The sequence below is a fragment of the Meleagris gallopavo genome, chromosome Z (assembly GCF_905368555.1).
Source record: "Meleagris gallopavo chromosome Z, MGAL_WU_HG_1.1, whole genome shotgun sequence".
In the NCBI taxonomy this organism is placed as follows: domain Eukaryota; kingdom Metazoa; phylum Chordata; class Aves; order Galliformes; family Phasianidae; genus Meleagris; species Meleagris gallopavo.
In genome coordinates this window covers 1,484,525-1,499,065 of record NC_139435.1, presented here as the reverse complement: position 1 = coordinate 1,499,065, position 14,541 = coordinate 1,484,525, and the positions used below count along the sequence as shown (strand labels likewise).

General features: G+C 48.9%; 1 protein-coding gene across 4 annotated transcripts in view; it reads left to right on the top strand.

Annotated features, from left to right (window-relative positions):
- CTIF (cap binding complex dependent translation initiation factor) overlaps nt 1–14,541 on the top strand; it is a 95,132-nt gene that overhangs the window by 31,465 nt on the left and 49,126 nt on the right. For all 4 annotated transcript variants that reach the window (XM_085213079.1, XM_085213080.1, XM_010725146.4 and 1 more), the window contains 2 exons: nt 35–139; nt 847–922. In XM_085213079.1, coding sequence (XP_085069205.1) covers nt 35–139; nt 847–922 — 181 coding nt within the window. The remainder of the gene's footprint in view (nt 1–34; nt 140–846; nt 923–14,541) is intronic.

Genomic DNA, 14,541 nt, shown 5'->3' with positions numbered 1-14,541 from the left:
TCACTCTTTGTCCCTCTTTGTTTTCCTCTCCCAGTGGCGCGACGTGGGACCTGCAGCCTGAAAAACTAGATTTCAGCCAATTCCACAGGAAGCTCCGGAACACCTCCAAACACCCACTGCCCCACATCGACAGGGAAGGGTGAGTGCCACGTGTGTGCGGCTATCCCAGCCCCAGAGCTACAATTGAGGTGATGCCCTCCAGCAAGAAGGGAACTTCTTTGCAGTGGGAACGCTGACATGATGGCATGGTCCATATGAAGGACCTGGAAGAGTTGGACCACATTCAGGGTCTGAGGGCCATCTTTGGCTCGTGTGGTTTAGAGCAGTGCTGTTTGGTGGTTTTTTGCATTACTTTGTAGAATTCATTTCTAAGCCTTGCTGGATCCAAGGTACATTTAAGAATGTTTTAGGGAAAGGTCACGGTTACGGTTCACACAAGTGATAAGGCTTCTGTGGAAGAGCAGAGCTGAGCATGGCCCATGCAGATCACTATTTCCTACTGTTGAACACACCTGATTTCCCTTGAAGTGATTAGGTGTTAATTAAACTCCAGTCCTCCTTCAGCTGAGGCCCATGTTTCTTCCTGCTACTGTTACTAAGGGTGCTGTAGTGCTGTGGACAGGGTGCAGGGTGATAGGGCTGAGGCAGCATTTCATTTGGTGTCAGTGGCTTTGTGCCCACGTGAGAGTGTTTTGGAAATGAACACAATGACTTCAGAGACCTTTTTTCTCTTTATGAGAGCCTTCTGCAGTGAAAGCTCATCCCTGTGTGCCATCACAGAGAATTAACGTTGGTTCCGGTGAGGCTTCACTGCTCATGTTTTTGTTTGCTTTCTCTCTGCCATAGGCTTGGAAAAGGGAAATATGAGGATGGTGACAGCATCAATCTGAACGACATCGAGAAGGTCCTCCCAGCATGGCAGGTGAGTGCTGATGTGGGCAGAAATCACCCATATCTACACAGGGCTCAGATCTTAGAAAAGGAGCTTCTGAAAGCACCAGGCTCCAGGAGCTGCCCAGAAGCAACCATGTGCTGATCCAGGTGTTCCCCTCTGCAATGCTCGTGCCTTGTATGTAGTACCACTGCACTTGCTCCTTTTCTGATTCTTCTTTAGATCTGTCCCTGCAGCTGCTTTTTGTGCTTAAATGACCACAATGAGCACTGGGGATGCAGTGCTGTTGAAGAGGTCGGTTTGTGTCTCAGTATTTCCCAGTCCCCCAGTCCTGAAAGCAGCTGTTTTTTTATACATGCTCAATCTGTCTAGGCTTTAGGTCATAGGGCAAAAAACTCTGGGGCCTGCTGATAACGACCCAATGACTCTGCAGAATTAAACTGTTCTCCCCGGGGAATCATTGGAATAATTGAAGAATCAAAAGGAGTTTCCCAATGTACTGGGACTGCATTTCTGGGGCCACCAGCCGTGCCCAGTACACTGTGCTCTGAGCTGGAAGACCCAGTGAACTGCTTGGTTTTGTGCTTTGTATTTTATTTTCATTCAGTATTTTAGTAAAACACTGTGTGATTTGGAGATGCACCCATCCTGGTGTGCACTCTGTGCATGTGGAACCAGGAGCCATACAGTTAACGGTGGGGATTTGTCTGGTTCAGCATTGACAAGTGAAATGCTCTCTGACAGCCGCTCTAATCCTGATGTGTCATGCACTGGATGTGAAGGTGATTGTGGAGAGGTGGTCATGCTGCTCTTTGGGATTCAGTGTGTGGGAGTGTTGGGGAAAATACAGTGTGAGCATATGAAAGAAATCCTTTGCCCTTTGGGGGGCTTTGCCTCGCTGTGTCATATCCCCAAAACAGTCTCTTCCTGATGGAGGTGCACGAATCCTTGTTCTGTTTGTGCTTTAAGGTCTCGTGGGTTGCTTCTGGTCCAGCTCTTTGGGCACACCTTAGCATCATCCCCTCCGTGGATGGAGAACGAGCATCCTCCAGTGCAACAAAGGTTCTGCTCTGCTGGATGTGCTGCAGCAGCTCCAGCAGTTAGGGCACCAGACTGCAGAGGGACAGTGAGTCTTACAGGTTGCTTTGGAAATTCTGTATCACGTACAGCATGAAATTAGGGCTAATTTCTGAATATTCTGGATATAGGGACATTAATCCATAGACTTGAGTTTTGGTGGTAGAACCTATCAGCAGTATTTCAACGACACATCGCAAGGGACATCCGTGTCTTTTCGGTGAGAAAAGAAATACGGAACAGAAAGAATCAGGGGAAAGAAAAGAAAAAAAAAAAAAACAATAGGAAAAACTAACCGTCCTCCAAATGCTCTTTCCAGCAGCGAGAGAGAAATGCTCGTCCCAGCCTTTTGTTTCGGCACTGCAGAAGGTGTTGCCGCTGCTCGGAGCTGCTCTGCCATCTGGTGGGAGCTGCAGGCAGAGCCCTCCTGCTCGCTCTTTGTCTCTCCTCGCTCATAGGATCTGCAGTTGGATTTGGATGCTTGTTGGCCTAAGCGCTGCCAAAAAGTGGCTTGGGAAGAAAATGTGAAGATGAGTATTCTCCAGTCAGAAGGGCTTTCAGACGTGGCTGTGTGTGCTGGGTGCACATACAGCCTGCAGACCAGGTAGCCCTCGGCAGCATGGGCAGGCAGTGACAGGGCAAGGGGAATTAATGTGGAAGACGGTGTTGGCATCCTTTGGTTTGACATCTTCGTTGCCTTGCAGCTCTGTACCCTGCACATCGAGTGCCGTGTTCAGTGCTGGGCCTCTCACTGCAAGAAAGACATCAGGGCCCTGGAGCTTGCCCAGAGAGGGGCAATGGAGCCGTGAAGGATCTGGTGGACAGGTCTTATGGGGAGCAGCTGAGGGAGCTGGGATGGTTCAGTCTGGAGAGGAGGAGGCTCAGGGGAGACCTCGTTGCTCCCTACAACTCCTGAAAGCAAGGAGCAAGGTGGGGGTCAGCCTCTGCTCCCAGATCGCAGCAGTAGGACGAGTGATGGTGGCCGCATGTTGCACCAGGGAAGGTTCAGGTTGGATATTGGGAATGATTTCTCCAAAGAGCAGTGATGCAGTGGCACAGCTGCCCAGGGAGTGGTGGAGTCACTGTGCTTGGGGGTGTTCTAGAACCGTGGAGATGTGACATTTTGGGACATGGTCAGTGAGCATGGTGGGGTGGGGTGGGATTGGGCGTGGGGGATCTTGGAGGTCTTTTCCAGCCTTAATGATTCAGTGATTCTGTGATTCTACTCCATGATTAATGTCTTTCAGTTTTCTTTCTGATTTTTTTGAACCTTTCCATTACGTGCTTGGAATCAGAATACAAGTGCTAGTTTCTCTTCTGTAGTCTGTATAGATGTCTGAGCTGCCGTGAGGGTAAAGAGCAAGAGTCCCAGTGGGAGCTCCAAGCTGGGGAGACATCTCCCTCTTCCTCCTCCCCTCCCCAGCTCCTGCTGAGCGTGTGGGCACAACACCACCTTCAGAGGAGGTTTCAGTCTCACCAGCCAGCTTCCCATCTCCCAAGGGTCTTTCCAATACTGCAACTCCTACAACCGCTGCGGAAAGCCCCTGGCAGAGAGCCATGGTTGATCATAGGTCACAACGCACTGAGACTCACACCCCTGCTGCTGAGCAAAAAAGCCTTCGTTGCTGTGATTTCCAGTAAGATCTCATCTTCCTGCAGTCCGTTTTGCTGTGGCGTTGAACCCAACTGGCAAGGACCACTTCCTTGGGAAAAGGAGTGGGCTGGGGGAGACATGGTGGCCTGTAACCCTTCGGTGGGTGGTAGAGCAAGGGCCGCTGTTGACCACAGAAGGCAGGTTGCCATCTCCGTGCAGCTCTTCAGCTCAAGGCGTCTTTCAAGGGACAAACCGTAGTTCTGGCAGTGGAGCAAAATTGCCTTGAAGCCTGAAAGCAGGTTATAAAAACAGTGTTTTCAGTCAGACTCTTTGAAAAGGGAAGATCTTCCAGTGGGTTTTTTGCTTTCGGAAGGTCTTTTGTGTCTCAGACCTACAGCGAGATGCTGCCAGGAGGGGAGGAGGTGGGGTATGTCCGTGCCCTGGGTGGACAGACTGGGTTCCTGTTCAGGGGACGGAAGGGGTGAGGATGACTGATCGCACACCCCCGAAGATTGCAGGTTTTGGCAGCTGGAAGGTGAAGTCACTGTGACATCTCAGTGGCTGTGCGATGGGGAACCAGAGCAGCCAACAAACAGCACAGGGAGCTTGGCCTTGGGGATTGCTGCTTGGTGACAGCTGGGACAGTGCACCGTGCAGCACCAGAGGGCACTGCAGCACTGCTGCACAGCTCCTGAGCAGGCTCTGTGCAGAGCAAACAGGATTTTATTCCAAGGACTTTTTCCAAGCATCAAAACACAGTGTCTCGCACCCATCCTGTGCCCAGGGGTGGGACATGTTCTGCAGCCACACTGCCACCCAATTCTTCTTGGAAATCCAACATCTCCAGTTGTGCCTTTTGGCCCGTTTGCAGGGCTTTTGCAGATGTGGACTTGCAGTGTTGTGCAAGGGTTGGTGCCGTACAGCTTTCCTCACGCCAGAGAGCGGTGATGTGTGTGCTGAAAGGTCTTCACTTGCTCTGGAAGGTGCTGCTGCCCGTTGGATATAGGGGCTCATCCTGTCCACCTTCTGTCCTTTATCTGCCCCGTGCAGAAGGATGTACCAACCTCAGCAGGAGGGCAGTGGGGACTGCAGTGACATCCACTGCTGAACCACTGCTGCTTCTCAGATCACAGCTGTCCAGGTGCTGGTTTGCCCTAAGAACAAGAAAAGTGATGGAATTTGGGATGCTTTACGGCTTATCTTTGGGGCACGATGAAGCTGCAGCTCTAGGCTGAGCTTACCAGTGGGAATTGGTGGGGTTTGGAGGAGTTGGTGGGATGCAGAAAAGAAGCCTGGCAGCAAGCAAGTAGCAGCTAAAGCTCTGGTGAGAGGAAGGAGTGGAAAGGGAAAACATGCAGGGAAAAACAGGGAAAATATGCAGCATCTCCCGAGCAGGAGCTGTGGTTTGCAGCCGGCTGCATGGACATGAATGGAGAGGATGAGACAGTGGTGCTTGCAGGACAGGGACAGAAGACCCGATACTTTGTTTTTCAGATTTCACCAGTAATTCTAGACCTGAGAATTTATCTTCCGGGGAATTTGCTGGTTTGTGTATGGGGACTGGATTATAAGGCTCTCGGACATTGCCATATTGAACTCTGGCTTGAGCCCAGCAGAGAGCAGCCCAGGCTTTGCTCAGGCCTCTTTCCTTTCAAAAAGGTTTGTTTTCATGCAGCTCTATAGTACCTAAAGAAAGCCTGAAAGGTTTTGTTCTTTCCCAGTCCTTTCTATATACCATAACACTACTCCCTGCCCCCAAAATCCTGCCCGAATTTTATTTTAACTTCTAAATGGTGTTACATCTCCTTTGTTTTCCCAGAGGATTCATTAGAAACCTGAGAGGCCTTTTTTAGCACTGCCTTGAATTCTGCTGAGTATTTTCCCAAAGTCAGTTGCGAAGCAGCATGAAGTTTAAAAAGTTGTTGAAAGGAGCAGAACAAAAAAAAAAAAAAAAAAAAAAAATCCAAGTTTATAAAGGTCCCAAACAAAAGCTGAGTTCCTCTTTGGCAAAGTAGATTTCTGCTGGCTTGACCACTTCCATATCTTAATCCCCTTTCCCCTTCTCTGTGAAGTAATTTTTGATAAAATAAAGGGAATAGAAAGAAATAAAGGGTAAAGAAATATTTCTGTCCACAAAGCAGAAGGACAGGCACACATTCCTGCTGGCAAAGGAGCTTGCAGAAGCACAGCTCCTTCTCACAGTTCTACTGATGTGGGTTGTCGCCAGCCCATGTCTAACGAAATATTTCCTGCAACATTTAAGGTTTATCCTTGCCCAGAAGATGCTTCCCCCATGTGCTGCCTTTCCTCTGCTGTGATGGAAATAGCGTTAGCACAATGAATGAGACCAGAAGCTCCTGCAAGGCGCTTCCTGCCTGCAGGCAGCAGGTAAGCACATCCCCTTCTGCGCCATGGACGTGCTGCCTGGGGAGATGTATATATAGCCAGGGTGTAAATATAGGCTACTTGATGCCAGGATGAGGGTTTGTTGAAATGCAAGGTGACTCGGTCAAAGACTGTCCCTTAACTGGGGAGCTCAGTGCTGGACACGACGCCTATGTGTCTCATTCATGGGAAAATAAAGATTGTTTGTGCAGGGGATTACGCGATGTGCTCCTTGTGGGAGCAGACTGAGCTTAGTAAGTAGGAACCCATTCAGTGTTCCTATCTGTTTTCTCCACAGATTATAATTTTTAAAATGCCCTATGGGTTGTCTTGTTTTTTAAGATATTCCTTACACTTTTCTAGCGGCTCTAGTTTGGTTGCTCGTGTGCTAGAACTATAGTACTATAGAATGGTTGGGTTGGAAGGGACCTTGAAGGTCACAGAATCATAGAATGTAGGGTTGGAAGGGACCTTGAAGGTCACAGAACCATAGAGTGTAGGGTTGGAAGGGATCTTGAAGGTCATAGAACCATAGAGTGTAGGGTTGGAAGGGATCTTGAAGGTCATAGAACCATAGAGTGTAGGGTTGGAAAGGATCTTGAAGGTCATAGAACCATAGAATGTAGGGTTGGAAGGGATCTTGAAGGTCATAGAACCATAGAATGTAGGGTTGGAAGGGACCTTGAAGGTCATAGAACCATAGAATGTAGGGTTGGAAGGGACCTTGAAGGTCATAGAACCATAGAATGTAGGGTTGGAAGGGATCTTGAAGGTCATAGAACCATAGAATGTAGGGTTGGAAGGGACCTTGAAGGTCATAGAATCGTAGAACGTAGGGTTGGAAGGGACCTTGAAGGTCATAGAATCGTAGAATATAGGGTTGGAAGGGACCTTGAAGGTCATAGAATCGTAGAATGTAGGGTTGGAAGGGACCTTGAAGGTCATAGAATCGTAGAATGTAGGGTTGGAAGGTCACAGAACCATGGAGTGGTTGGGTTGGAAGGGACCATAAAGCCTCCCCAATCACACCCCTTGCTGTGGGCTGGTGTACCCCTACCTCAGGCCACCCAAGGCCCCTTGCATGGTCATAGGCACCTCCAGGGATGGGAAATTCACACTTCCGTGGGCAATGTCACCACCCTGGGATGTAGGATAGCTGATGGAGAGAAGACTGTACCATCTCCAAATTTCTGTTACTGGGTTGCTGGGCTGAAGGTTCTAATCTAGGTTAAAAGAAATAGCGGAAGAAATGTGATACAAATACATGTATGATTTCAGTGCTGTGCATTGGCAGCACGTGTATGGAGAAACAAGATGGAGTTGTGGTCTGCAAAGAGGTCTGTAGAAATGCCATCCCTTGGCTGTAGAATGCTGTCCTGGTGGCTTTTGGTCCTGTGGCCAGGCAGGGTTATTCTGCCCTGCTTTTCACCTGCAGGTACTGCCATGGAGAACTGCTCATTGTTGGGTTTCTCATCTCTTTTCTCCTCTTCCTCATCTCCCCTCCCCTCCCCTCTCTTCTTTTTCTTAATTCCTGTAGTGTATGAACAGCAGAACCACTGGAGAATGATAAAGCTTCATTTCTTCCTGCTTTTGTGGCCCTCTTGATTATTTCATTTCTCATTGTATATTCTTTTGAGGTTCCCCTCCAAACGGAAAGCAAATATGTATGCTTACAGGAGCAGTTTGTTTCCGTTTGGCTGAGCAAAACAAGCAGATATTGCAGCAGATACTGACTGCTTCTGCTTAGAGGTCCTGGGTAGGGAGCCCTGACACCTACCCCACCACAAGCATCCGAGTGACAGTAGTTGTTAAAGCTGGTGAGCTGCCTGTGCGTCAGCTTTGCCACAGATAAATAAAATATAAAAATCCAACTTCCTTAACTTTGGCTTGCTGCATATTGTTAAGTAAGAATATTGAGGTTTGGGGTCAGCAGTTGCCTGGATGTGATTTTTACCAAGTAGATGAGAGTAGAGATGCCCTGTCCTGGTCTTTAATGGTCACCTTGCAATGATAACTTTTACCAAAACCAGTTCTCCAAAGTAAAAAACGATTCATAAATTTGCATTTGTTACAATTCAGAAGAAAGCAAGGAACTGGGATGCTACCCAGATTTCCAGCAAGCAGGGTGCTGGATGAGGAGAATCACTCTCATTGCAAGGTTCTGGGGAGACAGAATCAGGCCCAGGTGGTGCCTTTGTGCCTGAACTTGAGTCAAGGTGTTGGCTGTGGTTGTACAACAAGTCCATCCGAAAGGTCATGGAGAACCAAAGAGGGTTTGTGTGCAGCGTTGGTGCTTGGCCATCCTTGGCAAGGTTGGGTGCAACCAACAGCGTCACCATTGGCAAGGCTGTGTACAACCAACAGCATCACCATTGGCAAGGCTGGATGCAACCAACAGCGTCACCATTGGCAAGGCTGTGTACAACCAACAGCATCACCATTGGCAAGGCTGGATGCAACCAACAGCGTCACCATTGGCAAGGCTGTGTACAACCAACAGCGTCACCATTGGCAAGGTTGGGTGCAACCAATAACGTCACCATTGGCAAGGTTGGGTGCAACCAATAACGTCACCATTGGCAAGGTTGGGTACGACCAAGAGTGCATCCAACAACATGTTTTCAAAAAGTCAACTTCTTGCGTGCACATTTTTATTTAGAAAGTGAGTTGGTTGGTTGTAAAGCTCAGGCTTTGCACTACTAGATGTGTTTTGGGGATCTGCTGCCATCCAGAAGCACACAGTGTCGTCCCACACTATGCCTTGGCTCTATGTGGGTAAGGCCAAGCAGTTCCGTGCCTGGCCATCAGAAAGGCCAAAATGCACTTAAGCCAGAAAAAGCTAAGTGTGAGGGGTAAATATATCCGTTATTACATGAGCATCCACCTTGTACACTTCTTCTGGTTTTTATTTCTTTTTTTTTTTTTAATTTTTTGTGCCTGGCTTAACAATTAGAAGGCTGCACCGCGCTTTGGTTTTTCCAGTCTGCTGCATCGTGTGACCCCAGTGACTCTGAGTTAAGCCTCATTATATAATGGCGGGCTGTTTTTTTGGAAAACCTCCATTTAATCCTTTCTGAGCAGAATTTGCTGGTTTTGTTTTCTTTCATATCGTCGCCTCGCTTCCCCCCGCCTACCCCTTCTCCGGCGCACGCATGCTGGAGGCGTCAGTCTGGGAGCGGGGTCCTTTCTTCCTCTTTTATTTTTTATTTTCTTCAAGTCTGTAGAGAAAAATGGTTTATTTTCGTTTGCCCGAGCTCCAGCGCCTTTCTGCGCCGCCGGGGGGAAGGACTACGTGATGTGCAGCAGGTATTTTGTGAATGGAGCGCAACCCTGTGACTCCCCGTCGCTCGGCCGAAGGGGGGAGGCAGGGGAAGGAGAGAGACAAAAAAAAAAAAACCCAGTGACTCCATACGACTTGCTCTGGCTGGAAAACTTTTTCAGCGCCGCGGTTCTTAAGCCAGGAGGAAGCTTTCTTCTGGCCCAAGAACAATAAAGGGGTCAGCAGCCTGATCCTCCCTCCTACACCCTCTTCCTTCCATTGTGAGGGGTATGTGCAAATATCCCGGGCTGCTTCTGCTGGGGCCTTGGGGACTCGAGCTGTGCATGTGACATTAAAGAGAGACTCGGGAGCAGCCCTGCGAGTTTAGCAATACTGCATTGCAAAAAAAAAAATAATAATAATAATAAAGGGAGGAAGAAAAAAACAAAAGTGGAGTCTCTGAGGTGCTCTATTTCTGGTGTAGCATTAGCGCGTTGGAGAAGGTGTTCGTGGAGAATGCTCTCAGGAGTATTTCATGGAATCATGAAGGTTGGAAAGGACCTCCTAGATCTCAACCCCAGCACTCCCACACCATGCCCAGACAGTGTCCTCGTGTGCCACCCCTCTGTAGTTCTCGAACGCCTCCAGGGATGGGACTGCTGTTTCCCTTCGCATTTTGTTTTATCTTCACACGGTGAGGAGCACCCTGTCTCCTTGCCATGCCCCAGCCTTGACATAGGCACTCCTCCATCGTGCCACGGCAGCACCTTCCCCTTCCTCACCAGAACGATGGGGTGGTTGCCAAGGCACCTGCATCTCTTGGTGCCCGGGGGCTGCAGGACTGCTGTGCTTTCTGTGGTCGTGCAGAGAGATGTGGTCAGTGGGCATGGTGGGGACGGGTTGATGATTGGTCTTGGTGATCTTAGTGGTCGTTTCCAGCCCTTACCATTCTGTACTCTAATTTTTTCCTGAACTCAAAGCGGTCACCCAGAAGCCCTGAGTACCACTGCAGAGCACGCTGTGTTCTGCCATCACAAACAGCAGTACTTCTTCCAGATGTCAGCAGGGCAGCCACGTGGCATTTGACATCTGCCAGATCTTCCCGAAGGAGACGGTGGGATCTGTTGACCTTTGTGAGAAGGTGGGGTCAGTACAGTGAGCTGTACGGTGCGCTGATTCGCTTGCTAGAGGGTAGAAACCCACCTCTATTTATTTTTATTTCTTCTGCAATGACTGGTGGACAGCACGTGTGACAGCTCGCCAGGCCTTGGCACCGAGCAGTCGCATGAATCACGACGGTGATTTTGCATCAAGGCAGTTCCTGCCGTTATTATCTCCTCACTGTGTCGATAACGTGTCGGTGGCGATGCTCAGGATTTCCTCGCGCTCCAGAGCTTTCCTGAAGCGCTGGAGGAAGTCGCCGTTCCAAGATTGCACCTCTGTGCTGAGAACCGGGGGCCGGCCGTGAACGTACGTGCGACCCGACATGATCCGAAAAGCGCCGTGACTCCTTTCCCCGTGGTGTCAACATGTGCCTCCTCCTCCTCCTCTGCAAACGCCAAACCAGGATCCTGGTAATGCAGTTCTTGTACTGCTTTTCCTCATCTGGAAGAGGAAATAGTGCATGATCGACCATCGCCAGCCAGGCTATGAAAGCGTATTGCGAGTGTTAGAAGCATACGCAAGAATAAGTTTGTATTTTTTCTGCCCATCCTCAACTTCTGAGAGCTGCTGGAGTCAGGACAGGCAAGTGTAACAGCTCTTCTCTTTTTTGGGGGTCTTCATCCCCATTACGAGGCTGGGTGAAAAAGTTTTTTGGCCACGTGGGAGGATATTGAAGATCCGGAGCAGTTTGGAACTTGGGTAGGGTAACCCAGGCTTCTTTCATACGTGCTTTTCCAAAGTTCCTTGGTTATTTACTGCCATCAGTATCAGTACCACAAACAAATCAGTGGTCATGTTGGGAAGAACTGACTGTTCAGGAGCAGATTGGAATGGAGCAGAGGATGGTTGAAAACAGATTGGATGGGGGTGGGCTGGGGAGGAGATCAGGACTTGGCGATCTTCCATGAGTCTCCTGTCAGGTCTAGGCAAGTTACTGCTTCTTGATGAGATCAGTCCTGTTTCTGGAGAAATCAAAAGCAAACGTTTGGTGTCTCCTGTGTCCAAGTTTCCAGCCTTCTGCTCATCTTTTCCGCCTATATATTTGCGTCCTGCCTGTGCAGCCACCAAGGTTCTTGCAAGGGTAGATGGAATTGGAAAAAAGCTCACGTGGAAGGACATGGAAGACAGTCAAGCAGGAGTCTCTAGCCCATTAGAAGCCCAGTGGCCTCTTGGAAGATTGATCACTGAGCGCTTCACAGTGTGGTTGGGTCGGAAGGGACCTCAAAGATCACCCAGCTCCAACCCGTCACCCAGCAAGAGGCTTTGTGGAGTGTTGAGGCACGATCTGAACGTGCCCAGAGAGCCACAACCAGGGTTCATCCTCAAGGAGTCTTGGGAAATCAGGACGGTAATGGGCTGTTTCCTGATCTTTTAAGAACTGTCCCTGGTTGGGAGCCGTGTACAGTAGGAGCAGTCATCAGCCTCATCTTACGTGCTCCTCGTCTCACCAGTTGGGATCGTTTTTCCCCCATGGAAACCGTCAAGAATTTCCGTTATTTCCTTTCCTGAGGCTTTGTTTGGGTGGGGATTTCTGGAAGGTATTTCGCAGGCAGGTATAATTAATGAAAGGCATACTTTGCCCGTGGATGAGGTTTCTTTAAAAGCCAACCTCTCCCATGGTGGTGGAACAGAAACTGCTTGTTGCCTGGTCCGAGAGAGGGGAGGTGAGGACAGGAGGAGCCAATGAGCCTAGAATCATCCGAGTTAGACATGAGACACCAGGGCTAAGGCCCTTAGCCAGCAAATCCTTCAAATATGTGCTTAATTTTAAGTCCCACTGACTTCAATCTGTTTACTCTTGTGCTTAACTTTAAGCATGTACCTAAGTGCTCTGCTGGCTGTCGGCCAAGGCAAATAGTGGACTTAAAGAGCAGATTCGGGCAAAGCAAGTGGTCTGCTGATGTCCCGCTGGGGCGGGGTGCTCTGTGATGGAGGGGGATGGCACTGGCACCCTCCAACATATCCCGGCACTGATGGGTTATTCCATGTTGGGTACTGCAGGAGCAGTGCACTCGCCTTTTGGGGAGAACGGTAACGATTTTATCCCTGAGCAGGTATTTCAGTTTCAGTGTCTCTGCATTTTGCTGCTCTCACGGCGAAATCTTTTTGCATCATTTCCAAGATTGCTTTTTTCCTCTTAATTACGAGAAAGAAGAGTTGTAGTGGGATGGAAGAGCCTTGTTTTATCACCAGGAGAGGAAGCCGGGAAGATACACAACCTAACTCATAAATCTTTGTAGGCATCTGCATGGCTGCATTAACACAACCAAAAGGACTCCTGCGTTAGCACGAGCTTTTATAGCATCTCCATCTTCTTTCCTACCCCAAGCTCGTTCCTTGTTTTCATCCCCCTTCTGCTCATCCAGCCTGCGCTCCTTGCTATCACAACGGTTCTGTCGTCGTTTTTAACCTACGCATCACAACCCCTAAAGCTAACAGCTGCCACCACGGCGTGCATGGAAACGAACAGAGCCAGAAAACAAGCAGTGTTGTTTTGTTTTGTTTTGTTTTTTTTTTGAAGGCACCACTACCAGGGGTTAAGGGAAGTCTGCAGCTGGAACAAATATAGCACTCGTCTCACTTCCTCAATAACTCTGCTCGGGGAGCGCGCAGTTGCCAGACGAAAGAAGCATGGTCAGCCACTGAGTCTTTGAATGCAGCTCAATTTCCACCCCCCACACCCCCCCCTCCTCCAACCCATGGAATTTATATTAACCTCCAGCTTTTCTTAGCTGGTGGGAAACTTTTTGTTTGTTTACTTATTTATTTATTTATTTTATTTTCTGTCACTTTTGTTGCTTGGGTTTGCTGGAGGCGGTGGTGCTCCTCACTTCATGTTCTTCCTGGCCAAGAGCCACGGATCTTACATCTTACATGTATCTTCTTGGCCTTGATAAGGAGAGAAGGGCTGAGGCTGCCGAGCTCAAAGACGCCTGATAAATTGATTTTGGAAGGGCTTGTGGCCTTGTCTGCCCTCCCTGCATCCTTGGAAGCAGGTGGGCAAGGAGCTGGATGGAAGAAAAGGTGCCCAAAACCACTTTGGGTGCAGCACTCAGCAACCTCATTTAAGTTCTTTATAGTTCTCCATGACCAATGGCTCAGACCTCTCCCAGCCTTTAGAGCTGAGCTTCCGTATTAACCACCACACCACCACACATCCAGTCCTGCTACCAAGGGTTCCTACCCCATCAGAGCTAAAAAATCCCTGCAAGAAGGGCTCGTACCCCCCACCAGAGCTAAAAAAGCCCTACAAGGACGACTCATAACCCCAACAGAGCTAAAAAAGCCCTAGCTAGGAGGTGTGGTGTGCTTTGTTTGTCATATTTTATTACTGGTTCTTCTTTGTCCCCTCTTGGTTCTAACAAAACACAGCCTGGAGGCACTTCATCGAATGCGAAGTGAATTGGACAAGCATTGGCCATCTCTTGAAAGCCATCACAAAAGCTGTCGTAGCACATGTTTTCGTTGGCAGAAAGGCTGTTGTGTCACTGGTGCCTGGAGAGTAGCAGCTGTTGTTGTATCTTTGGTTGAGGTTCATCCATTACAGGACGTGGGAGAGCGGATTCTACCATCTTGCTACCTGTCCTGTAGTAGATTTTGGATAAAGTTTTTCAGGATTGTATGTGTGTGTGTGTGTGTGTAAATGCATTTGCAAATGTCACATTTGGAGACTGCTGTGAAGTAGATAGCAGTTTTGCTTTTCCTGCTACCCAGATCCAAAGTGACTTTACTAAGAGATAGTCAGGGCATGGAGTGAGACCTTTCCAAGCACACGTGAGGGTTTTTTTCATAATTAAACCAATATGTATGCACTGGGGTATGTTGAGCTATGGCAGTGCCATGGGATCCTTTCTTGTTCTCTCTGGTGTGGGCTGGCCAAAGCAGAGACTTGAGAAAGGAGAAAGAACATTTCTTTGTGGTGTGGTCCCAAGGAAAATGTACTGGCTGCATCTTGGGAGGCTGGAAACAGGAATACCATAGAATCATAGAATGGCTTGGGTTGGAAGGGACTTCAAGGATCATCAAGCCCCAACCCCCTGCTCTATTGTGTGAGAATGTTTCAAGCACAATGTGAGGGGCTTGAAGAAGGAAAGGACATTGATGTTCTGCACAGCTTGCTTCAGCCAGGAAGGTGCCAATGCTGAGTCTGTGAGAAGCCTGTGAGAAGGG